Source organism: Physcomitrium patens, chromosome 24 (assembly GCF_059467195.1).
Source record: "Physcomitrium patens ecotype Gransden chromosome 24, ASM5946719v1, whole genome shotgun sequence".
Taxonomy (NCBI): domain Eukaryota; kingdom Viridiplantae; phylum Streptophyta; class Bryopsida; order Funariales; family Funariaceae; genus Physcomitrium; species Physcomitrium patens.
Window position 1 is genome coordinate 7,702,406 of NC_143433.1, and position 24,577 is coordinate 7,726,982.

At 42.2% G+C, this 24,577-nt stretch overlaps 2 protein-coding genes across 19 annotated transcripts; one reads left to right on the forward strand and one right to left on the reverse strand.

Annotated features, from left to right (window-relative positions):
• Positions 1–1,590: 1,590 nt before the first annotated feature.
• On the forward strand, positions 1,591–12,513 carry LOC112276660 (uncharacterized). Of its 18 annotated transcripts, none has more exons than XM_090247174.1 (8): positions 1,591–2,207; positions 2,584–2,663; positions 2,828–3,103; positions 3,360–3,966; positions 4,154–4,741; positions 4,874–8,482; positions 8,680–9,021; positions 9,250–12,513. In XM_090247174.1, exons 4-8 carry the CDS (start codon positions 3,612–3,614, stop codon positions 12,255–12,257), a joined length of 7,902 nt encoding a protein of 2,633 aa, XP_090103300.1. In that variant the 5' UTR covers positions 1,591–2,207; positions 2,584–2,663; positions 2,828–3,103; positions 3,360–3,611; the 3' UTR covers positions 12,258–12,513. The 18 variants fall into 18 exon arrangements, with proteins under 18 accessions (XP_090103300.1, XP_090103304.1, XP_090103305.1 ...); XM_090247178.1 differs by having other exon boundaries at positions 1,591–2,192; XM_090247179.1 differs by having other exon boundaries at positions 1,591–2,160.
• Positions 12,514–14,151: 1,638 nt separating this feature from the next.
• Positions 14,152–21,511, reverse strand: LOC112276662 (osmosensing histidine protein kinase SLN1). The gene is made up of 13 exons (XM_024508180.3): positions 20,539–21,511; positions 19,635–20,386; positions 19,236–19,389; positions 18,755–18,946; positions 18,524–18,640; positions 18,234–18,355; positions 17,845–18,070; positions 17,395–17,503; positions 16,501–17,122; positions 15,880–16,242; positions 15,393–15,711; positions 14,712–15,269; positions 14,152–14,415 (listed from the first exon to the last, which is right to left on the reverse strand). The coding sequence occupies exons 1-12, from the start codon at positions 20,902–20,904 to the stop codon at positions 14,967–14,969; spliced, it is 3,645 nt and encodes a 1,214-aa protein (XP_024363948.1). The 5' UTR covers positions 20,905–21,511; the 3' UTR covers positions 14,152–14,415; positions 14,712–14,966.
• Positions 21,512–24,577: the final 3,066 nt, after the last annotated feature.

Here is a 24,577-nt window from a genome sequence, read left to right on the forward strand (position 1 = left end):
TCAGCTGAAGTTTATGTGTGTGCACTCATTTTGTATTAATCTTGCAAGTCCTCCACCCCCTTTCTGATGGTCAAGGACTTAATCCTCAGTACAACAAATAATGCTTCTCTTAATGGGAAGGTTCCAGGTTGTCTCACACTGGGTTTTTGACTTATATATATATATTCTAAAATAATTCAATGTTTTACAAAGGTGTGGCAACCTGACTTGTTGCATACTGGCTGTGTGAAGGCTAGGATAACAGCTGCTACAACTCTCATATGGGGCAAGGCTCTCAAATTGATTAGGTCCACAAACCATAGTTCCATTCAAAGCCCTTCCTAATCCAGTTTGGTAGTTTTTTTTTTTTTTTTTTTTTTTTTTTTTTTTCTTTCCTCCTAATGGCTAATCCTGATTGAGTGAAAGTAAGGAAAAAGTCAACTTGGTGTTTTAGTACTTAAGAAGAAAACTTGAAGTTAATTGTAGAAGTTCAATATCATTGTCCACTGAGATAAATGATGATGAGAAACCCAATGATATAATTTTTGTGTAAGTATGGAATTGGTGGCTTAAATTGGTGTGATGTACCAAAGAATTAAAGTATTTGTGGATTGGGAAGCTCATGATTAACCTCTGTAAGTTAGTATTTAATGTGATGTACTTCTGATGTTGCACATCTCTCACATATTATGAACAAGGTTACATTCATTCACTTACTCAATAATTCATTTATTGATGGATGCTTGCCTCACTATGTGTGTACAAGCACAACAAATGCATTACTGAAGCTTTTCTGCAAACTTTGATTTCTCTCTCTTGTTCTTCCCTTCAGCAATGTGCTTATTTGATACTATGGTTTAAACTATGGCGCAGAGTGTGTATAGGTTAAAAGTGTAGTTTGTGAAGCAAAAAAGATTAAAGTGTGAGCCTGATCGTTGTTGGGTTGGACCCACAATTCACCTTCTCTCAGTCAATCAATCAATGATGTGGGTTTCTCTAAGGGGCAGCTTTGTGGATAGTTGAGTTTTGTGTTTTAGCCAAATCTTATTGCTGCTGGTGACTGGTCCCAGCACAATAAGTTTGAGAATTTGACAGCATGTATCAAGTTGTCACAAGCTTGGAAAATAGCCCACTGGATCTTGGTTTACTTAAAGTAGCTATCATGTTGATAGATCAAGCATACTCTAATGCCTGGACAACATTAATAGTGGTTTTTAATTCTTAAAATAAGGGACCGTTCCAACTTTTGCAACAAGCTCTCCAGAGGCTGCAGAGCTTAAATATGTAACAATCAAACTGTGTTGGTAAAAAGTTGTCAACAAACTATCCAGTGGGAGAGTGGATTTTAACACACATGTTCAGTTGCAATTAAGGCCAAATGCTGTAAAGTTGGAATGGAATGGGACATGTAGAGAGGAGAAGAGGAGAGATATGAAGACCCAGACAAGCAAGCAGTGTACTGGAATGAGTTGCTATGCAACTAGTGGCACAAGAACACAAAAAGAGGGGGCCCAAGGAAAAGCAGCAGAGAGAGAAAGAAGCAAGCAAGCAAGCAAGGAAGGAAGATGATGTAGCAAGGGACACAGAAACAACAACAGCAACAAAAGGGGGGGCTTGCTTTGCTGCAATGCAAGACTGGAGAAGTGTGGGGAAGGGAATGCAGTAGTCCTGGTCCATCTGACAATGCTGGCTGGCTGTCTGTCGCAGTAGCAGTAGTAGTAGTGCTCTGGAGGCTGCCACCGGTTTTGCAGACTTGAGGGAAGCTGGAACTGGGGCTCATCGCCTGCTCAGAGCTGTTGCTGCTTCTGCTGCTGCAACCTTTGGGAGAGAGAGAAAGAGAGAGACTGACTGTTGAGGTTACTGGCCATAGATCTATGATGAGGAAGAGGATCCTGTAGTTTTTTACTTTCTTAATTTTCTTCCTTTTTTCTTCTTCTCTCTTTCCCCCCTTCTTTGCTGAGGAACTCTGAAGCTCACGCTTGGCATTTATAGCTAGTCGGTCAGTTTTTGTACCATCGCCACATTGTTGGGTGCATGGCCCACGGCAGAAGATCATTGTAAGTGTGGCCATGGTGGAGGGCATAGTGGATGGTTACACTGCCTGCGCCCCCAGGTTGTGAGCTGAGCGCCGTATCGCTAGATCACTTCCAGCCTTGTAGCATGCGGGAGAGCTCGCTGTGGGTATGGCGCGTTCGCATTCCTTAGAGCCTGCTGTATGTTTCCACGTGGTTGGTTTCTCATGCTTTCAAATCTCTGTTGAAAGTTGTCGAGTAGAGTAGAGTGGCGTTCAATATGGTCTGTCATTTCCTTCTCAGAGGTGTGGCAACTATCATGATCGCTGTGGTTAATGTTGCTGAGCGGTGACCATTCATCAATTGGGTCGATCGTCTCATGATGGTGGCCTTGCTCCAACTGAAGTCCCAAACTGTGCTGCACAAGCGTATTGTATTTTTCGGTTGAGATCAATCTTGACTCTGTTGCATGCAGGAGGTTGTGGTGTGTTAGAGCGCTAGGGATTGATCCTATTGTTGATTTCCTTCGAAATCTCCTTCTTGCAAGAAGCCGAGGCTCAGTTTTTTCTCGTCATGTATGGCTTTCGAACAGGGTTGGGTTTTGAGGTCGGCGAGCATTTTCTTGAAGATATTTCGTATTTTCTTGCAGTGTATGGTGGTAGCACTGCACAGGTAAGATAGTTTATGCTTTGAGAGGCGACATTGAGTTCCTCGTATGGTTTTCCCCTTGTGCAAATGTACGTGTTTGCAGCTTATTTTTATCTAACTTTTATTCGGCATCGTTAGATCCTCATCTCAACCATAGTTCCTTGTCTCCTCGTTGGTCTTGATACCAGTCCTGTCTCACTTCGAGGCCGAGCTGCTGTAGCCAGAATGGTAACTGAGTTGATGCACTCCTGCTGAAGGCTTGAAGGTTATGTCACTAAAAAAGAAAAAAAAGAAAAAAAAAAAGATGTGCTAGCCTCCTGGTTTTCCCGTGTGTAGGAAGCCTAGTTTTTTCCCTCAGACAGGAAAAAAAGATGGAAGAGTTTTTCTCTCACATGCAAATCTAGACTGAAAGCCGCCTGAACGCAGTAGGGACAAACTTGATGTTTTCAAGCATCGGCATTGTGGTTAGCTCCTTTTCTTGTCCATGTCCACAGTTTCAAGTTTCACTATATCTTTTGATACACGACTGGTGAAACGGCTGCACTCTCTCCCAACGCACGCTCATGTACTATGCTGGACGCTAGAAATTACTAACACTTGAATACCTGTTAATTTTTCACGTTTTTTGAGAGCAATGTAGGATAGATGTGGCCCGTAGAGACATTGGCTGAAGCTCTTCTTTGATGATAATATTTACTTTTCTTCTTTTGTGGTTCGCAGGCAAGAACATCAAAATATCCTAATGCTGCAGCACAAGAGTTACTACTGCAGACTTAGTTTTCTCCACATGCGAGAATGGTCGCCTTTGTGTTGATACAGACTCCTGATCTTGAGAAACAGATATGTCCCGAAATAGATCTGTCGTTATAAACTCTCTCCACCAATGTTAGTACCTTCGAGTATCTCCTTTTGCAGGCCACACAGGGTGTAAGTATTTATTCGACACGAAAGTGTGCTAAGTGACACATAAAGATGGGGAGTCCTTCTCCTGGCGCCACCAAGTTACTGAAGAAGGAAACCTCCACAATGATGGCTGTTCCACACCGGCGATCTCCATCAGTGACATCAAGCTGCATCTCTTTGGAGATAGGAGACCAAGATGTACAATCCCCGGCCAAAAGCAACGGGTTAGGGAAGTCTTCCGTGACCACAACTTCTTCTCCCCGGACTCCAGCTGGTGTTCCTACAGAAAAATCTATCTCACCTGCTGCGAAGAAGAAGCGGAGGTCTTCAATTGGTGGAGCAGACGACATAGCTAGAGGTCTTGACTTTAGCCCCACCGCCTCATCAGTGGAAGAAAAAAAACACGCGTTTCTCGCAAAAGGAGGTATGTGTTCAACTTCGAATGTAAATTTCATACTCTATTGTTACGTCGTAGAAGATTCAATTCGCAAATGTTTCTGTATCAGTTTCAATTTTCTAGGACCCGCCTGAAAGTCATGTGAAAGTGTGCTGAAACTCACTTGTAATCTAGTAAATTTGTTGAATAGTAACATATCCGTGATTATTTTCAGGTGGCATCAGGAAGTCTGCTACACAGACGAATTCACTCGTGAAAAAAACGATTACGACTTCACCGGGAAAAGAGAAGCTTGTAGGGAGTGCAATGTCAGCGTCCGTTCTATCTCCAAGGAAGTTCAGTGATGCAAGTAAGAAAGAGATGATCAGTCCTCGGGGGTCTGGGTTAGCATCAGAAGGAGTAAATATAAGTGGAATCTCAAATTCAAATAGTGAGTTGGGGGCTAATGGGGGGAGTGACCTTGTTGCTGAGGAAGTGACATCTAAGAAATCCTCGCCTAGGGGGTCACTGGATGGCAAAATAAAGAAGTCTTCCCCTGCACGCCCATCCTTGAAACATAGGTCTGATTCAGCATCCACAAAGGGGAGAGCAAATTCGAATGCTGATCAAGTAGCCGGTGATTCACCTGGTACCACACCAGGTGAGGTAGCCAAATCTGAAAAATCCTTTCTTAGATCTTCACTAGATGGAAAGATGAGAAAATCCACTCCAAGCCCCTCTTCAAAACCAAAGTCTGACTTGACATCCTCAAAAGGGTCGAAAGTGAAAAGAAATCTTCAAGATATTCCTTCAACACAGCCTGGTGAGTCTAATCTAGTCTTGGATGTTCTTTGAAATAGCCACTAGACAAACTGTTTGAGAAATGGCAGCAAGATTGATTTAGCACTGTTGTTACAATCCAGTAACCTCTCTCAATTAATTTATGGACGCACAGGTCGAGTAAGAAAACAAGCTGAAAAAGCTGTTCGCAAAGAGGAATTGTCAAAGCCAGAGGTGCAATCTGTCAAAGTGCCATTTTACTCCGAAAATGAATGTCAAAATGCGGCAAAACCCGAGAACATTTCTGACACTTCGCAATTGGTACCAGCTCCATTGCTGCATAGCGAGGCTAATGAAGATAGTGGTTCAAGACTACTAGATGGGAACGTTGGGGACGAAGACATTAACTCCTTGGACCATCCAGGCGGTGAACCAGATTTTGACAACGATAATGAGTTGCATACATCTTGGCTCTTAGAGGACCTGCCTTGTACCTTTTCTTCCCTGTCACACTTGCCCGAGCCTGATGACTCGGGTTCAAGCCTCTTGAATGATCCTCCAGAGGTCCTGAGTGAGCCATTCTTGAGAGAAGCAGTAAGTAATCAGAAGCCCTCTGACGAAAGCCTTCCTGCAATTCAAATTGATATTACTGCTGAGATGCCCCCAGGCATTTCAGCTTCATCTGCGGGAAGTCCTATTATTACCCTGGTTAGCGATCCTCTCATTGAGGATCATTGTCCCAGAGAGTATTCCGGAAGGATTGATAAGCCACGAGGGGACTCCGAGTCCAGTACCCTTCACATGGATGAAGACCAAGTAAAAGACCCATTTGAAGCCGAGCTTCGTCCACAGATAGATGTCTTTGCACATGAGCATGAGTTGGAGCAAGCTTCGGTTCCACCGCCTGTCGAAGAATATGTGGACGTGCCTATGACGTTGCTTACTCATGAGAGCGAAATAATGACCTACAAATTCATGGCTGATCTTGAGGACATTTCAAGTTCTACAAGCGACAATGAGGATTCGTTCGGCTCCGAGTGTGTTGCTCATGAAGCACCCTTTAATAATGTTCAGGTGACCGACAACCTTCCCACTGTTTCAGCAGTGGCAGGAGAGGGTAATTTAAACATTTTGTTATCGGCTGGTGAAGGATGCCCTGAGCAACCTGTTTTACACCAGATTACTGAAGATTTCACATCCGAAGATTGCCAGATGGCGCTCAAGTCCTTGGAAGATGAAGAAATTTATCAATTGAATGAGTCTCCTACTCCCATAAACATGAGTGCGTCTGATTCCAGGCCTGCTAGTCAACAGGACAAGTTAGAAAAGGACGAAGTATCAACCATTTGTAGCACTCCAAGTATGTATGATATTGAATCAAGTGATGACGAGTACTTGGAAGAAATCATTGAAGATGCGCAACTCAATCTGAAGCAGAGCTTTGATGATGTTGCAGAGCCCCTAGAAGAATCCAAGTCTGAGGTGGATGATGTCTGTGTTCCTAATCCTTTTAAAATTCCTACCAATACACCAGCCACTGTAGATGCAAAGAAGGATACTTCTGGAACTACTTCGAACGGTATGACTGACTCTCGAGATCTTGCCTCACATGTAGAAGATCAAATTCTTCCAGATCTCTCCTATTTGTCAGAGTCAACCTTAGTTGCAGAGGAATCCCTTGATGTTCAGGTATATGGAACATCAACACCGACCGATCTGGATCAAGATACGAAGACCTTGAAAGAGTTCTGGGCTCAGACTGTTACGGACGAATCCTCTAAAACAGAAGCAGGTCAAAATGATGCAGAAGATCTACAGCTAAATAATATGAGTCAAACTCAACTTATGAACGAGGGGCTAGTCGAGACAGAGAAATCTTCAACTCCCATTGAGATGCCTGTGTCCATCTTCCCTATTGTTGATAATCTGAAGTTGACCGCAGGGGATTCTATCGAATCAGAGCCTTCTGGTCAACCAAGTCCACACTTGTGTGTTAGCAAAGAGGAAATAATGGACGTTTTGAAGGAAAGAGGATCCCTCAGAGAATCCGAATCACTAGCTAGCTCATCATATCCAGACTCCTTAGTGTCATTACCCGATTTGGAAAACTATCAGTCCGACATAGTTAGTGTCGGGCAGGAAGAAGCTTCGCCCTTGGAATCTGCTGAAGTGGTTAATCTCGTAGAAGGAGTGGAAGACATGAGAAAATCAACTGTAATGGGTAACAGTTTGAGTTTAAACTCGAGCTCGTCCCAGTTACCAGAGTATATTCAGCACCAAAAGCCACTCAATCCTGTTCTTTCGCATTACCTCAATGAGACAAGTCTTAGAACTAATTCAAGCGAATCTGACGCCGGTCCCGAAATGGTGACCACATTACCGAAGAGTACAGAATATGTCCATGTAGTAGAGACTAGACAGGAAGAAACCTCGGTGCGAGAAGAACCTACCTCAGCCATTTCTGCTTTGTCCTCACCCGTCACAGTTGGGGCCAAGCCGAGTTTGGGCGATTCCAATGCTAGAGTTGTTGAGGGTTCCATCGACCAAGTGGCAACCCTTCAGGACTTTTATTCCGCACCATCATTGATTGCGATTAGTAAACGTCCCCTCGATGATCATTTCTACAAACCTTTAGATGACGGTGGATCCTTCGATGTCGACAGCGTAACATCTGAAATACCCCAACAGGATCCACGTTTTGCTTCCACTATGCAAGATGCGCCTCTGGAGAACATTGAAATTTCTTTTGAGCTAGATGCCAACCTGAAGGTTGAGAATGGTGAAGATTTGAATCCAGGCATGGATATTCCGTGTATGCTGCAAGAGTTAGAAGTTTATGGTGGTAGTTCAAAAACTACAGGTGCTGGAGATGTAGACTTGGAAACTCAAATTGACCATTCTAAAGAAGTGATTCTGGAGGAAGGCTTACTTGAGACTTGCAACCATCGCTCTTCGAATGGTGATTTTGAAGAAGCTGGAAAAGCTGAAGGTTCTGACGATCATGACTTGGAAATTTCTTCCGAGTTGGTATGGGTGAACAGTGCCCAGGACAGTCTCGTTTCTAGCCAAATTAATGCAAGTGATAGTGGAGTCATGAAGTTGGTTGATCCATTAGAATCAACTGCTCTGAAAATTCTATTGCCACCTTGTATGAGTGAGGAAGAGTCTACTACGGAGGACAATGCCGTCCTCAGTTTATCCAAAAAGGAGGAATCATACAATGGAGCGAGAGAGGATGTAGGTCATGTTGAAAATGCGTCTAGTCTTATTGAAAGGCAAGAAATGATTGAAAATTCAGTTGTTGATCATGAATTGCAAAGAAATCTCGGCCAGGAAGTACCGCAAGTAGATCTCTTGGATGCAATTAAGCAGGACGAGTTTTCTGGCTATATATCTGAAGATGATAGCATGAGCAATTCGATAGATGAATTTGCAGAATCAACTGCGCTCTCATGTCCAGTTGCAGCGGAAAATGGCGCTGTGGCCACTCTCACTGACATAGCGTCGTTGGCAGAGATTGGACACAACGCAATCAGTATTGCATCAGGACCAACTTTGCTGTGTCTTGAGGAATTGCCTAACAAGTCTCTCCGTGAGGTTGGTGAGTTAGATACACTTGATGTTGAGTGCAATGTAGAGGAGGACAAATCTTCGAATGGAGTGAGGATTGTTAATTTTGAAGAGATGAGCAGAGAAGAGCAAGTTTTGGAAGAATTGCTGCCAGCAACTGAGAAGGGTGGGTCGAAGTCGATTATTGAAGACGAAAGGGATCTCGTCAGTGAAGGTATCGTGGCAAGCTCACATATTTGACACATTTTTTATTGGATTTTTGTGTCTATAAAAATGGAAGAATTAACAAGCTGGAATGGTTGCCTTTGTTCAGATCATTAGATGGATTTAAATAAGCAACTCTTGATGGATTTTCTGAAATATCTACCATCTAAATTTTTCTTCACCTAAGTTGCGGCTTGTGCCAAGCAGAACCCATGATTGTCAATGCAAGCGATTCAGTTGAAGATGATGAAAATGGCAGCGTCGAAGATCCTCCTAAGATTGATGTGGAAAAAATTGAAGAGACAACCAGCAGTTTTTCAATCACTGCTTCTACAGTTAGTAACGCAACAGACAAACATAGCCAAGTCTTACAGGAGAACCATCTCAGTGCTGGAACATCTACTTCTATTGACGACTGTGACTCGAAAACAGAACTCGATCCTGAAGCGGAGAAAGTTTTGATGGCCCCCTTTGATGCTGCTTATGATGAAATTTTTTCAGATGTTGCCTCAGATGATGGTACCATTACAGACGAGGAAAGCATCACAGGTAAACCAGTCGTAGCATCTCACTTGCCTTCATAATCCCTCTTCTCAACACGATAGAGGATTACAGACAACAGAATCATTACACTAGACGAGTTATATGAACATATCCATTCCAATTGATATTTTTGATTTTTTACTTTCTTTTTCTTTTTCGTAGACTTCTGCATGAAGCTGGGGCATGGGGTCCAGATACGCATTGGTTAACACTGTCGCACCAAAGTTTTTGCAGAAAATAGCAGTGTACAAGATGTGCCCTTGAAGCTGTCGGTTGTGTCCGACCCAGACATCTCGAATGCAGCGATTGTAGAAGTTGGCGTTGAAGAGTCAGAATTTGCTTGGCAGGCAGAGAATGAAGAGCAAAGCTCATATAGAACTCTAGAGGAGAAATATCCGTTCGGAAATGAGATCGTCTTTGACAGCCTCGAGGAGTCATTCGTTGCATCCGGCCATAATTCAAAATGGACAATTGTTGATGATAGAGAGGAGCAGTCCACATTATCCAGGACAGCTGACAAGGAGGAGGATATCTCAAAGAGTGGCCTTGAGAAAAAGGCAGTGCTCGAGAATGAAGAGACAGTAGTGCATATTTCCAAAAACTCAGTTGAAGTTCCTTACCAGGCTGATACCCATAATACTATAAGTTTTAGGGCTGACGACGTACTGAATCACTCAAATACTCCATGCGAAGTTAAGGCTGAAGACGACGAGGTTAGCCTAAACGAAAGTTCGAAGTTGAAGGAAAGTGCCTTGCTCGATGAAGATGACCTCGTGATTAACAGTACCGAGGAGCTGGTTGATGTCGTAATTGAACACACATCAGACACTATAAATCACTCGAATTTTTCATGGAAAGCTGATGCAGAAAGGGACGGTTTAGATGACAGTCTGGAGAAGGATCTTCCACTCAAAGATGAGAAAACGTTTGTGGACAGCACCACGAACTCCTTGGTTAATTCTGCAGGTCTGAACAATGCAACAAGTGTTGAAGAGATGGAAAAACTCTCAGATTTTTCCTTGGATATGTTTGACAAAGATGGAAGTAACTCGCATCAAATATTGGAGGAAGTGTACTTGCTGGAGGACGAGAACACAATCCTAGATAGTCCCAAGAAGTTGCTGACTGTTTCTGGCGATAACTCAAAATGGCTAGAAGGTGAGATTCAGGTACTGTCACAATTTTCCGGGCAAACTGAAATGGAAAGAGGAATTTTAACTGGAAAATTGGAAGAGCCCGCCCTTGAAGGTGAAGACTTGATGGTGTATAGCCCCCAGATCCCGTTCGATGCTACAGTCCAAGGTACCCCAGTCACAACCAATTTGAGGTGCACCGAAGTTGAGAATGATACGAATGTTTCATCGCAAGCAGAAAAGGAAGTGGAGAACTTAAGCGAGGATGTCGAAGGGGAGCTCTTGCTAGAGGATGAGGACACGGTGGTGTACAGGAGTAGCGAAAACACCCCTTACCCTGGACTTGTGAGTGCCGAAAAGATGGAGAAACAACTAGTTTCTTTCGAGAAGGCTACAAAGGACGAGAGTTCCAATGAGAGTACAATGGAAGAACGCAGGCTGGAGGTAAAGGAGACGACGGTGAACAGCCCAATCGATCAGTCATCTGTTGTTCCTGAACCAAACATTGAACACGCAGCTTCTTCGGATTTTGACGTTGTGAAGGAACACGGAGCGTTGAAGGATGTCGGGAAAGGAGAGTGCATAAACGAAAATTTGGAGGAAATTTCCGTGCTCGATGCGACGGAGACAATGGTTGACAGCGCAATTGAGTGTTCGCAGGTGGACACTGCAAACGCAGTGCGTCTAAATGTTGAAGAGGCGGAAGAGACAAGGATGGACAACACAATTGAGTATTCACAGGTGGACACTGCAAACGCAATGCATCTAAATGTTGCTGAAGCGGAAGAGACGAGGGTGGACAACGCAATTGAGTGTTCGCAGGTGGACACTACAAAGGCAGCGATTTTACATGTTGACAACGCGGAGGACACAATGGTGGACAGTGCAATGAGATGTTCGCAGATAGACACTGCAAACGCCTCTCTTATAAATGTTGATAAGGTAGAGACAATGGTGGACAGAGAAATTGGGAGCTCGCAGTTGGACACTGCAAACCCAGCGATTCTACCTGTTGACGAGACGAAGGAGAAGCCAATTCAGAAAATTGACGAGGATGGAGAGAGCTTGCATGGAAATTCTAAGGAAGAAATCATTCACGAGGATGAGGGGATGGTAGTAAACAACTCAAGTGCCAACGGGGACAACACTGTTCCGGTTGTCATTCCTAATGGCGCAATACATAATTGCACAAAGGATGTGGAGGAGGATTTTGAGAATTTCCCAAAGCTTGACTGCGAAGCTTCGGCACCTCATGAAAGTGTACTTGAAAATCGAACTGAGGATGCAGGCATGGCTGAAAATTCCTCGGTTGTGGGGACAAATGATAAAGACGAAGATTCTGATGAACAAAAATGTAGCAAAACTGGTAAGATAGAGGATAGCGCTACCCCTGAGATCATCACAAATGGCGAACATTTGAAGGAAAATGGCGGTTATCACTCTGATTGCCTCCATGAAACTTCTTCTAAACCTGAGACACTCTTACTTGTGGAGAATACGAGTACAACTTCGGAACTCATGCAAGATGCTGCGAGTACATCACAAGCTACTCATGAAGAGGAAGAAATACATAGCCAGGAGGCTAAACTGTATCCTCTTCTCCCGTTTTCAGGCTCTCAACAGGATCGCCTCTGGGAAGAACAAGCTGAAGCATATTCAAGTGGAGGACGAGGAACCCCGATTCGAAACGAGGACGCCGCTCAATCCGCTGCGTCCAGCTCCCCCTCTCCTCCTGGTGAGCCTACCTCTTCCGACGATCAGATCCAACCAGCTGCAGGACCAATCCATAATGGTCACGGTGTGGTGAGCACTGCAAATGAATCAGGGGAGGATGACAGCCCACACGAGCCAAATGGGAACGTCAAAGGTAAGCTTCATACGCCGTTACGGAGCCTACTTCTGGAGGACGCCTCGAAATGTACCGCTGATGTTGATCCCATTACGCCTAATGGTACTACCACTAGTAGCCCTTCATTCATAAGACGATTGTTCCGAGTCATGAGCACGCCCTCCCGTGCTGGGGAGAGAGAAGGTATGAGCCAAGCTAAGCTGAAGAAGTCGTCGTCTATGTGGGCGAGTTGCCTAGGATCGCCGCAAGCACAACATTAATCAGTCTCTGGGTGTGTAGTCACTGCCCTTGTGTAAAGTAGCTATATGGTGTTTCGATTGCAATTGTAGGTCCTGTACGCACTTGAACGAAATCTGCACTCCATGTGTGTTAATTGAAATGTGTGTAGATATGTGTGAGCCAGGAGAATAGGAATGATCTTGCTTATGTAATTCAATTGCGAGCTGAGCAGACTCAACAGACAAATCTAGACTTGTGAATGTTCGGTTGTTTAGATAATTTCACTGATTATTATTAGTTCACGTGTTGAATGTCTACCAAATTCCATTCGCAACTAAATTCAGTATGCAAGCATTAAACTCGTGTTGCATAAGCAACTTTAGTAATGCATTGAAATGCGAGAAGTGAAGAATCAAGTCACTGATCATACTCAACTAAAGACAGTAAATGCGTACGCCCAACATTTCAATAGTTTTTCAAGCACCTTCAAGTGGTTTTAACTAGAAACGCAGGTAATGACCTGACATATCTTGAATTGCGAGTTACTGTTCTCTGCACCTTCGGTAAACGAAAGCTTGAATCGGATCCATTTTCACAAATCAGTTCACGAGATTCAGAAAACCCCTATTTCTGCAGTGACAATGGTGGATAACTGCGTGGTTTCACCGAGTCATAAATCACCAAATTATCTAAACTTTTGCCCTAGTCCCTGACATCCAAAATATTAGTGGCGAGGACGTAAATTCTTGTCTGACACATCTGATAAAACTCCAGAAACCATTTCCTTGGGCTGGAATCTAAAAAGAAGAAGAAAAGCAATCAGCAGGGAAATCTTTCGGTTTCATTCTAGACGCCGCAGCAGCACGGACCATGGCACGGCCATGTGCACGCCCAACACGCTACGAAAGCAGCAGCGCACCAATTCGCCGCCCGATTGCTCTTCTTCTTGGGATGTGCCTCAATGGGACGCCCGTCCGGTCCGTAGCTCACTGGGGTTTGCTGGTGCTGCACATAGCCACCTCCGCCGTGTTGATGATGGTGATGGTGATGGCCGCGCACGTCGTTGTCGTATCCGAATCCAGAAGTCTGCTTCACGTTCACATCATTGCCCACCTCATATCCATAGCCATCTCTCTGATCTGCGGGGTAGTTCGCCGCTCCTCCCGCAGGTACTGCGCTGTAACCTGCTGCGCCGTGGCCTCCTACTGCCTGACCATGCTTCCTGTGAAACATCTTCTCAACCTTCTCAGAACTCTGAAGAATCCTGCACTCGACAAATCTGCAAACTTTCTAAACTCTTTGACGTCGAGCGTAAATTGGCGCTCATTCTTTCAGTTCCAAACCAATATCACAATCTAACTTTTGGATTTCCTTTAGCTATGCCCTCAGTACCCAGTTTTAACTGCATATGCGAGAGCGTCATGAATATATGCAAACGATTTCAGGGTTGGTAGCGGTGAGTGGCAGCTAACAAGTGGCATCCAAAGATATTTGAACTCAGCACCAACTTTACACAGCAACGTGGCCGATAACGCGTCTCCCTATCGCCACCTTTCAGTTTCACGAAATGGTTAGCAGTCACCGACGTTTAACGTAGCCATCACGGTGTTGGTCTTGCTTGGAAAGTTTCTTCAGCGACCGTGACCGTGAAACGTGCATATTCTTATCAGATAACACGTTGAGGTATATTCCATGGTTTGTAGCTCGAAGAAACTTCTAATACGCTCCAGAAGTTGTAGGAATAGGTTATGTGTAAGGGGACAGACTCGCAGTGTGTGAAAACCGTGTCTGACGTAAGGGATTCGATGAATTCGTGGTTAGTCTTGCAGGAATTTGATGATGAGAATGAAGCGGGAAGTATTGCAGGCCGCAGTCACAAGGACAGCTCATTCATGAAAAGAAGTAGCAATCGATGAGAGACAAATGAGAGTTAAATGGATTAGAAATATGGAGCTGCGCGAAGCTTGCTTAGATGTGATAATAGCGTTGTTGCACAGTAAGATTCAGCAGCTACAAAATATTCTGCACTAATAAATGCAGATATGAATTCATGTGCACATTGATATACAAGAGGCCAAAAAAATTCATGTAAGATGATCTACATGGTAGGATTCTCTTCGCGTAACATCCTTACGTCATTGAGAAATTGCCATCGTTAGAAGTAGTCACATATCAATTTTTGCGACTTTGTGGAACCACCTGAAGCAGAGAACCAAAACAAGGGATCAATTAGCATTATGATATTTAGCAACGTTGGTGACTAGCATAACACGATTACCACTTCTTGGGATATGCACTAGGGGTATAGTCTGTGGTAACCATCGAGAAGTTCACCATACAGACCCTAAACTTGAACTACGGAAATTATTAGTATGCGAACGAATTCAATGAAAGGTCAAAACTTCTCTGTAGCCCCCAGAAGAAAGGGAGGAAACCATTCTGTTTACTGTACACAAGCGACTGGTGAAAAAAACATCACTAAAGAACAAGCATACCTGTCGAAGTTTTGGTCCCATCCTTCTGTGCGGTCCTCCGATGGTTGCCTAATAATTTACTTGTAACACCCATGCACGTATTGTCTAGATGTCATCTACTCCACGACCTTAGAAACTCTTTACAGCTGGCACTTTTCCAGTTGAAATACCTAGAGTTTTCAAAATTGAAAACATAACACCTTCTAAAAATAGACATGAGAATCAATGTCTCAACCAGAAAAGGGAAAAAAAAAAAACATTCTACTTTGAAAATGTTCAGGTGTGATCTCCAGATGTGTCATTCACTTGTTCAACGACTACATCGATAGGGATGGCTTCCTCTGCGTTTGAATTTAGCCTGACAGACCACATCTTGCAGACGCCTTGTATAACCTGGATCAATTCCCTAGCCTGAAACGGCTTGCATGCATACGCGTCCATGCCTGCACTTAAGCACTTGTCTTTGTATCCTTGAATAGCGTGAGCAGTGAGGCCGATGATGGGTTTGTGGGCATAATTATGCTGCTTTTCGCTTTCTCTGATTTTTCTGGTTGCTTGCAGTCCATCAAGTACTGGCATCTGTGATAAAAGAATCATTCATTCCAGAAATCAAGAGCAAGCAAAAATAGACCACACCTTAACTCCTGAAAAAACCTTCAACATAATTTGAGCACAGGAGGGAGGAAAGAAAAGAGGGCAAACCTGCACATCCATCAGGATAAGATCGTAATCGTCTCGACGCCCTTCTAAAGCTTCCAAGCATTGCTGACCATCGCACACGACGTCTACCTGTGTTCCAAACTTCTTGAGCTGCTGACATGCAACCTTCTGGTTCACGAGGTTATCTTCTGCGAGCAAGATCTTCATGCCTTGAAGTGAGACTTCAGAATCAGAATCTGCCTCATTTGAATTAAAGGTGAATTTCTTCGGAAAACTTGAGGATTTGGTGGGTAGAGGTATGTCGTTCTGCATTGACATCGACTGCAAACCACCTGCAGCTACGCTGTTGCATCTGCCCTGCCTGAAAAATCAGTAAATGATGTCAAAACTGAACGAGTACAGAAATGTGCAGGGCAAACACCATTTTTGGCCTTTCAGCATTTCATTGTTCATTGAGACTCAAAACGCATAACAACGCGTCCAAGAAGAAAACAATCAACAATAAAAAGCAATTAGAAGCTCCAATAACCTGAGTTTAGAAGGAGTTCCATTCATCTGTTTGAAAGTAACACCATTTGCTTTCGTTGGAGAAATTCCATTCGGTATGTTGGAAGCAGTGGAACTACCAGATGGTGAATTTTGACACTCTAGATCCTGAGGTTTTTGATTTTGCAGAATTTCTTGATTCGATTCCGATACTGATTTAGATTCACGTTTTCCCTCGTCATAGCTGTGAATTGTATTGAAGCGCTTTAATCCCTTCACTTTGTCATCACTTGTACAATTCGTGCTTTGACTTGGAACGGATTCCAACTGCGCAATAAAGTAGAACGTGCTCCCTTTCCCTGGCTCGCTTTCAAGCCATATACGGCCACCCATCATTTGCACTAGCCTGATGTTTCAACGATAACATTAAGACGGACAATATTTAAGAAAACTGGAGTAGATTAATACTTTAAAAACATGACATCGCAGATAAGCCCTTGCCGCATTACGAGGGGGTACTCGAAGGTGACATGAAGATTGATGAGCAACTTTCTGTCAAGAAAGTTGCATCGATAAAAACAAATATATTTAAGTACCCTAAAATGGATGGTATTTAAGGTCACAAAATAATTACGGGTCTACAACTTGGAAATAACCCACTTACCGCTCTACAATGCTCAGACCCAGGCCTGTTCCTCCATACAGCCGAGTGGTTGAGCTGTCAGCTTGGGAGAAAGCTTTGAACACTTCCTTTTGTTTCTCCTTGCTTATTCCAATGCCTGTGTCCTGAACTGAGAACAACAAAGTCACCTTATTGTCTCTATCTACCTTAGTCTCTGTCTGTGAAGCAAGCTTTTCCAGCTTCCCTTCTTTTGCGTCTGATAATTGACCGTTCAATCCAACACCTCTTATAATCTCCATCTTCCCACCTGATAACTGGCCACTAAATGCAGAGCCTCTCGCAGTCTCCAGCTTCCTTTCCTTACCACCTTGCAATAATGGACCACTAAATGCAGAACGGTCTCTCCAAATGTCTAGCTTTCCTTCCTTGCCACCAGTTATTTGACCACTAAACGCGGAACGATCTCTTCCAACCACAGAAATTTCACCAACATCCACAATATGGTGACCGTCGTTCGTTGAGAGCTCCTCAGGAGTAGATGTTCTGCTCATACTATTTTTCTTTTTGAGATTAGCACTTGTGGCTCTCTCAAGAGGAGGTCCAGTGTAGATTTTTGCTGTAAGCGAGACGGATCCTTCTTGAGTGAACTTGATTGCATTGCCAACTGCCATGGAAAATATGGGTGTGAGTTAGAAAAGGCTCAGCATGAAATCGATCATAGACACAATAACGCGTCACATACTGAAACTGATTGATTGCTCTTTCGCAATAAATATTCAGAAGGAAAGTAGCCAGAAACTAAACTAGATATTATTTCACCAACAAAGAGAATTTATGAGCATCACGACACACTGTTGCGGCGCTCAGATCAGAAATAGGATGCAGGCAAACTGGAGGTGTACTGTGAAACGTGAAGGCTCTAGTCAAAAATGATACCTAAATTGATGAGACATTGCTGTAATCTGCCTGCATCGCCGATCAGATGCGCTGGAATATCCGGATCTACTTCCCATGAAACCCTCAACTGCTTTTGATTTGCTCTTACCTGCAATAAAAGGCTCGAACATCTTATGCAAGTTGTGACATGTTATTCAAGAAACAAAAAACAAAAAAACAAAAAACACACTTATCGCAACACATCTACACATGAAATCAGTTCACGAGCTCTATGCGACTTCTCAATTTCGCCAGAAATGGCATTCAAACCTTTACTGAATTTTCCAATATATCCTTTCAACCAGAAAGACGCTAGAGGACGACTTGCAAAATAGCAACCAATATTTACTCGGTCAAAGCCCAACAGCTCACCACAATAATAAACTGATTTCAGATTTAATCCATCGTCACATAATCAAGATGAACCTAAGGTTGGGATCCAGACTTCACCTGGAGCATTTTAATAGTAGATGCTACAGTGTCAAAAACACTAAATTGAACGCGCTCGAGCTCTACACGGCCAGCTTCGATCTTTGCAAGGTCCAAAATTGCATTGACAATATGAAGCAAACAATCAGCAGATTGTGCTACTGTCTCTAAATGCTCACGCTGCTCATCTGTCAGATCAGTCTCCAAGGCCAGTGAGGCCATTCCAATTATTCCATGTATAGGAGTCCTGAGAGCGAAAAAAACAGAGTCAGACTACAGCAATGCAACTTAGCCACCCATTGTATATACTTCGACAGAATAAGGATCTGCGACATCCTGCAAACGCTAACACACATTTGCTTTATACTAAGTACACGCGATCTTTAAACTATGGTTACAAGATGATAGACCTGATTTCATGACTCATATTTGCGAGAAACTCAGATTTGGCTCGACTAGCCTCCTCGGCAGCAGCCTGGGATACTTGTAACGATCTGTTGGCCCGTTCCAATTCCAAAGTTCTTGCACGCACCTTTGACCAATTATTAAAAATAAAGGTGATGCACATTATGAAGCGAACGATAGAGATAGCCATAAACTTAGTACACTGAAAGAATCCTCTTTATGCTTTTGCTGCTAATAACAAGAACATTGTTAAGTTGACAATATCAAACTTATTAATAATATGTAAGCACAGTACCTGTAATTCGAGAGTGCTGTTCATTTCGTTGAGCCGTGATTCCATTGCTTTCCGGTCGTGTACAATTGCAGCTAGAGTGATGGCCACCACAGCCAGAACGCAGACAAACATTTGCACCTGTTGCATGAGGTTGAGTACATTAGCATATCGTGCTAAATCATGTTGGATTTGCATGAGGTGGAGAATATATGTTTCGTTTTCTCGAAGCAGTATGTAACAAAATCTAATTACCTGTAAAAGAGAATGATTGTTATTTTGACGATATAGTGGTCCTTTATGGTCAGCTGTGCCTGCGCTGGCAATGATGGCAACCACGAGGACAGCAAGAGGAACCCCAATCCGATTAAATCGAAAGGAAGACCAGATGACGACTGGAAACACCAAGTAAGAAAGTCTTTGCACAGCGTCGGTGTCGCGAACTCCCTGTGGTATCATACAAATCGTATCAAGGATGTCATTGAAGCACACAGAAGAATTGACGTAATCGAACGCCAATTCATCATTCATTCTATGAAGATAAATGAGCTACTGTACGAAACGGTGTTCGCAATGTGTAGAGTCTTGTATCGATCTAGCTTCAGAATACCAAAAGTTAGTGCAACAAAGTAAATGCCTTTCCTAAAGCTAGGAAACCCTACAAACCATTAATACGACTCCGAGTAACAATCAAAGCTTAGCTCAAGCACACCATGTACAAGGTCAAAGAATGTACCAGATTAAAAAATATAACCAACGAGAGAACAATAAGAACCACATAAAGAGCTATGCACTCTGCCAGTTTTAGAACAAATCTTTTAAAGGAACACACTTGAGGAGCCTTGTGATTAAGAGGAAGTCCAGCATTCAGATCTGAAAATTGCTGAGACCTGCCAAAGAAACGTTGTTAGAGACCTTCCCAAAATTGTATCCAGTCTTGGGCAATTAGGGAGCTAATTGGAACTGACACAATCACCAGTAAAGTGGAAAACAGGAAAAATGTTGGCTGATTAAAGCTACACTTCTAAGTAATATTTTTTCAACAAGTAAAAATCCCATCCAACCTCTAGCCTTCGACAGTATTTAAATTCTACAAAGAAGTGGGATAACACAAGATTTCAGGTTGTCATAACACCTGGGCAAGACTCTCCCATCAAAGATGACTCCACTTCCTGTGTTGGAAAAACTACTTTCTTCCACCATTAGAAGGGAACCTGATCTCTCTCCTCCTGCGCACGATTTCCGTCTTCTTTCCAAGACCCATTCATTCCAACGGCTTTTCCAATTATCTAATCTTTCACTAAGATGGACATGTCTTTTCACTGATGCAGGCCTACGATTATGTATCGCATTTTCCATATCAGTATCATCAGTCTCTCTGTCAAGGAAGTTGATATCAGAAAAGAACTCATAATTCAGATTTTCGGTCCTGCTGCCGTTGACGGAACTATCCTGAAATTTTTCGGAGCCATTCCAAGGCAACAAAGTTACCCCACTGTTCAGACTACGGAGTATGGTCTGTCTTTCTACCCCTCGTCGTGGAAACAACCCAGGTTCAGATTCAGTTTTGCGTTGAGACCCTTCATCCACGTGAGACAACTCCACGCGATTCGTACATTTCCTTGGTTGACCCCAGATTGGCAACATGTCAGGATGCAAGATATTCCACAGGTGAAGAATGCATGGAGCTACACAGAGAATAGCAGACAGGTCTCCCAGTACCCACGTAGGCCAAACCAACAACAAATTGTCCCAGTGCACAAGGTCGAAGATACAGAGGGAAAATGCATTGCAGGATCCACAAATGAAACTGACGAATGGCACCACAATGAAAAGCCACATAGCATCGTGAAGAGTGTCGACTGTGAGTGCCCCCTTTCTGTTCTCCTGTACAAGAGATGAATTCTTATCAGACAGGATAGACAAAAGCCACAAATAACGACTCCTTTTGAAAGATACCTAAATCTCAAATTTAATATGAAAAAACATTACACAAGCATGCAATCCACGAAAAGGTAGCAGAGTCCACGACTAGGTACCTGGGGAGGCAAAAGAACACGACCTTCCTTCCATTTCAATGGATGGTTCAGCAACCACCCACAAATCAAAGCTTCAAGGCTTGAAAAAACAGCAGCCGAAAAAATATAAGGTAGGTACTGCTGGGGCACATGGTTATGAAAGACCCAGAAATTGATTGTTACACTACCCAAAAACCCGCCCAACCACACATTATACCCATATATCAATACAAAAGCTACCATGAGCCCCGATGGTGCCCAGATAGGTGAAGAAGCCAGGCCAGACACTAAGGAAAGAGTGCCGGACAATCTCCCCATCCCCACGTATAGGCACATAGCTACAAAATTCACGAACAGACCCTTCTTTGTGAAAAATGCCATCGTCATTTTCACTCATCATGTCCTTATCAAACTCCTTCACGCCCTGTTCTTCTCCCTGATTACCATTAGCTCCTCCAAATCGACCCCAGCCCTACTTCTCCCCACAATGAAATCTTGAAACATTTGTTCAAACCAATCGCACATCTGTTCATTTCCTTTGCACCTTGTAAATCTTCCCCACCCGCGCAAGAAAGACTCGCATCTACTCCCGCAATCCCTAAACCCATTTCATCAACTCTCAATACTTCCACCCCACAACATCTCCTGCTCCGGAACACACCGAACACACTTTCTCCTCCTGCAGGCCTCACCCTAAAACAACAAAAGACACGCTCCACAAACAGTGCAGGTGTTCTTCGGATTGACCAGAAAGTACAGCGCTACTCCCAGAGAGTGTGCCAGTAACCCCGGGAGGCAAACGACGAATTGAGGCTGCTTCATTCCGGACCCAAGCAACTTCCACAACAAACTACCACGACAATAGCTTGGAGTCCGTTGGTAGGCAACCCGTCATGTTTGACAATCCCAGCTTTGACATCGCACGAGCTCCAGACATTAGAGCAAAACAAATCGCGGAAGCGCAGAGATCAGCCAGTTGTGCCTCTGTCTATTGTACCACCCGGGGCAGTCAGTTGCTTTTCAAATTGTGGGCCCCGTTGATTCTAAACAATTCGCTACGTGTGCACAGTTGTGGCTGACACATGTGCCACTCTTCAGCTAGTCTAGACACCTGATGACATCTTAAAATATTTTATCATGATGGGGGAGCCTTCCGTGTCATGCGGACCCCCAAAGTTTTACAATTGTTTACTTTTAATATATAATTTATTCCGCAGATCTTTGAATGAACTGCTCTTCATTCCGAAGAATTCTAGGGGTGGAGCAGCTTGAGGGCTGTCGTTCATCCCGACAAGACAAGGAAGGAGATCGGAAACACCATTGCAACATCCCTGTTTCGAAAACACTACCCTATGCAGCAGCATGAAATCCAGGAGGATTTCGTCGACAGCAGCTAACCTGTGTATGCACCTTTTCACTTGCCTCCGGCGTCTTCTCAAAGTTGACCCGTGACATTCGATGATGAAAGGCACACGGTAAGCTACTTGAGATTTGCAAAAAAATTGTAAAAAGTTACAACATTATGTTCTTAGTTGTAGATATTGTACGAAGACAATGATTTCCCTTACTGTACGAAGCCTTGAAGCACATCATCGCAGTGGCTGAATTTAATCGCAGAAGAATATAATTTATCGCGCAGCTGTCCATTTAATTGTAATACACGTATCACCTTGAAACATTGGAGAATCAGTATTTAACAAAGAGTAAAACAGGTTGGCGCAATTATGTCACCACAGACAAAGAGCCTTGCACACGAAATCACATTGGGATAATCAAATATCCAACATAGACAGGTGAGATGTCAGACAGTACACTTCTTTCATTGTCTGCAGCACAACTCGCCGGGTATCTTGCACCTCTGGACTGCTTATGTTTTCAGTAAGACCAGCACTCACTAAGCTCGGACCTTCTCCCAGTTCGACTTCTCGCTGCAAAAATTTAGAAGAATTTTTAGTCTACCATTAACAAGAAGAATCTCTGCGAAAATTCCTGCCCTCGCAGCGTTTGGTTGCACCACTCTTGCCACCTGCAATGGATCACGAATACAGTCCTGCTCAGTCCATTGATGAAAGTTGCAAGTGGTGTTATTGGTAACTACTTAATTTCCTCCTCTGATAAACCATCATACTGAAGTCATTGAAAGTATTGAATCCAACATAGTTGAAGGCTTACACTACAGGTAATCGATATTCTAACGCTGGTACCATGATAGCTTTTGATAGATGAAGTGGAAAAAAACTATGAGTTTAAGGAACCTGACTATCGATTTTTAAATAAGTCACAAAAACCGATTATGTGCCGCACCGGATATTATACATCAGCAATGGTGGGAATAAACCATAAGGTTCAATACTTGACTAGGCTGGCATAGCTCAAATTGTTTCGGTAGGATAAATTGTTGCCGCAACATGGACATGTTCCAAGACTTTTGCTGGTCTCTAGTGTAATCCTGGAGATCCAAATTTCAGTTCAAAGCACAGAGAACCAAACCAACTTCATCATCCAATCAAAACTTACATTCAGATCAACTGTCAGATTGGACAAAACATTTACTAAACCGATTTTCTGCACCAGGGTTAACTGCTCTATTCGAATGGTAATATTATCTGACTCAACAAACAGATCAATGAAATATTGAGGACCTCAAATATTTAATGGTAAGTCTTACCTCGTGCACCCACAGGTGAAGCGTCTGGACACGACCAGAGCGCTAATAGCTTGGGGTGGTAGAAAAGGTGCAAAGCAAGGCCCAACCCAGCATCTGAGATTGGTATGTCTACCATGCCTTCTCCATCTAAGGCACTAACTGCAGTTGCACCTGACATGGCTGGTGCATTGTTGGACTTGAATGCGTAATAAATATAAATGAAGTTGTTATATTGTTTGTTATATTATATTTAATATAGTATTTGGACCAACTTACTTTCTTAATACAAAATATAAATGATTATATGAATTTATGGTAAACTTCAATAGATGTACAAATAGATGTACAAATTATTTATTAGACAAATAATAATAATTAAATTTAAATTTAATTGCTTCTTTGAATTTATTTATTTCCCATCATTATTTTTAATTGATACAATCTTGTTGGAAAAGAATAATTTATTCATTTGATTTTTTATACCACCTAAATATAAAAGAAATTAGATGCTATTTGTTGTGCATTAATTTGATTTTATTTGAAAAATATTTATAATAAAATTTAATAAGTTTGGCTATGTATCCAAGAATATCACAAATTTTATTAGTGCCTATTAATATAAACAAATATTTTTAGTTATTTTTTTATGATTGTTATTGATTATTTTATTTATTCATTTATTGTTATATACATTGAGTTTAAATATTAGATTAATCTAATTTTATAATTAGAATTAAATTTTATTATATTTAAACCAAAATTGGTGACACTTAAACTATAAGAAGCCAAAGATCCGTCTTTGCTAAAAAAATAATTACCACACAATAATCTATATTTCTATTACATTCTAGTCATAATAGTTTTTGCACAATAATGTATATATCTTAAAACTGAATTAATTTTTTGAGCATAATTTTGAATCAAACTATTCATTTTAAGGTTATATATATATATATATATATATATATATATATATATATATATAATCTTAATCTATCTTATTATTTTTATTTTATTTTTTAAAAAAGAAAAAAATAACTTTGATACTTTAGAATCTTAACAAGAAATAAAATTGTCTTAAACTCTAATCCATAAAAACTACAAGTATTGGCTGTAAAGAAATTTTTATAAATTAAAAAAAAAAAAAAAAAAAAAACTTCTTGCTAAAATACTCTACTACCATTTAGATTCCAAGTCTATGTTGGTACTTATTTGTAAGCATTGTTAAATTTTATATTATATTCGCAAGGAATTGAATTAATTTTTTTAATGCAAGAATTATAAATATTTGGTTGATGCATTTTATGGCCATTTTCAAAAAAATTAAAAACATGTTCTGATAACAGAGCTTCATACTTCTGATGTGTTCATTATGGAACACAGTATGCGTACAGTATACGGTGTATTTTTTGC

Bases quoted from the DNA above. Each gene is read 5' to 3' on its own strand.
- LOC112276660 (XM_024508179.3), top strand. From the start codon at position 3,612: ATGGGGAGTCCTTCTCCTGGCGCCACCAAGTTACTGAAGAAGGAAACC. The intron at 4,742-4,873 runs GTGAGTCTAATC...ATGGACGCACAG, and splicing joins TATTCCTTCAACACAGCCTG to GTCGAGTAAGAAAACAAGCT. The intron at 8,483-8,679 runs GTATCGTGGCAA...TGTGCCAAGCAG, and splicing joins AAGGGATCTCGTCAGTGAAG to AACCCATGATTGTCAATGCA.
- LOC112276662 (XM_024508180.3), bottom strand. From the start codon at position 20,904: ATGACGATGGCATTTTTCACAAAGAAGGGTCTGTTCGTGAATTTTGTA. The intron at 18,356-18,523 runs GTACTGTGCTTA...AATTGGTCAAAG, and splicing joins ACAGCACTCTCGAATTACAG to GTGCGTGCAAGAACTTTGGA. The intron at 17,123-17,394 runs GTATCATTTTTG...TTTCCATGGCAG, and splicing joins GCAATGTCTCATCAATTTAG to TTGGCAATGCAATCAAGTTC.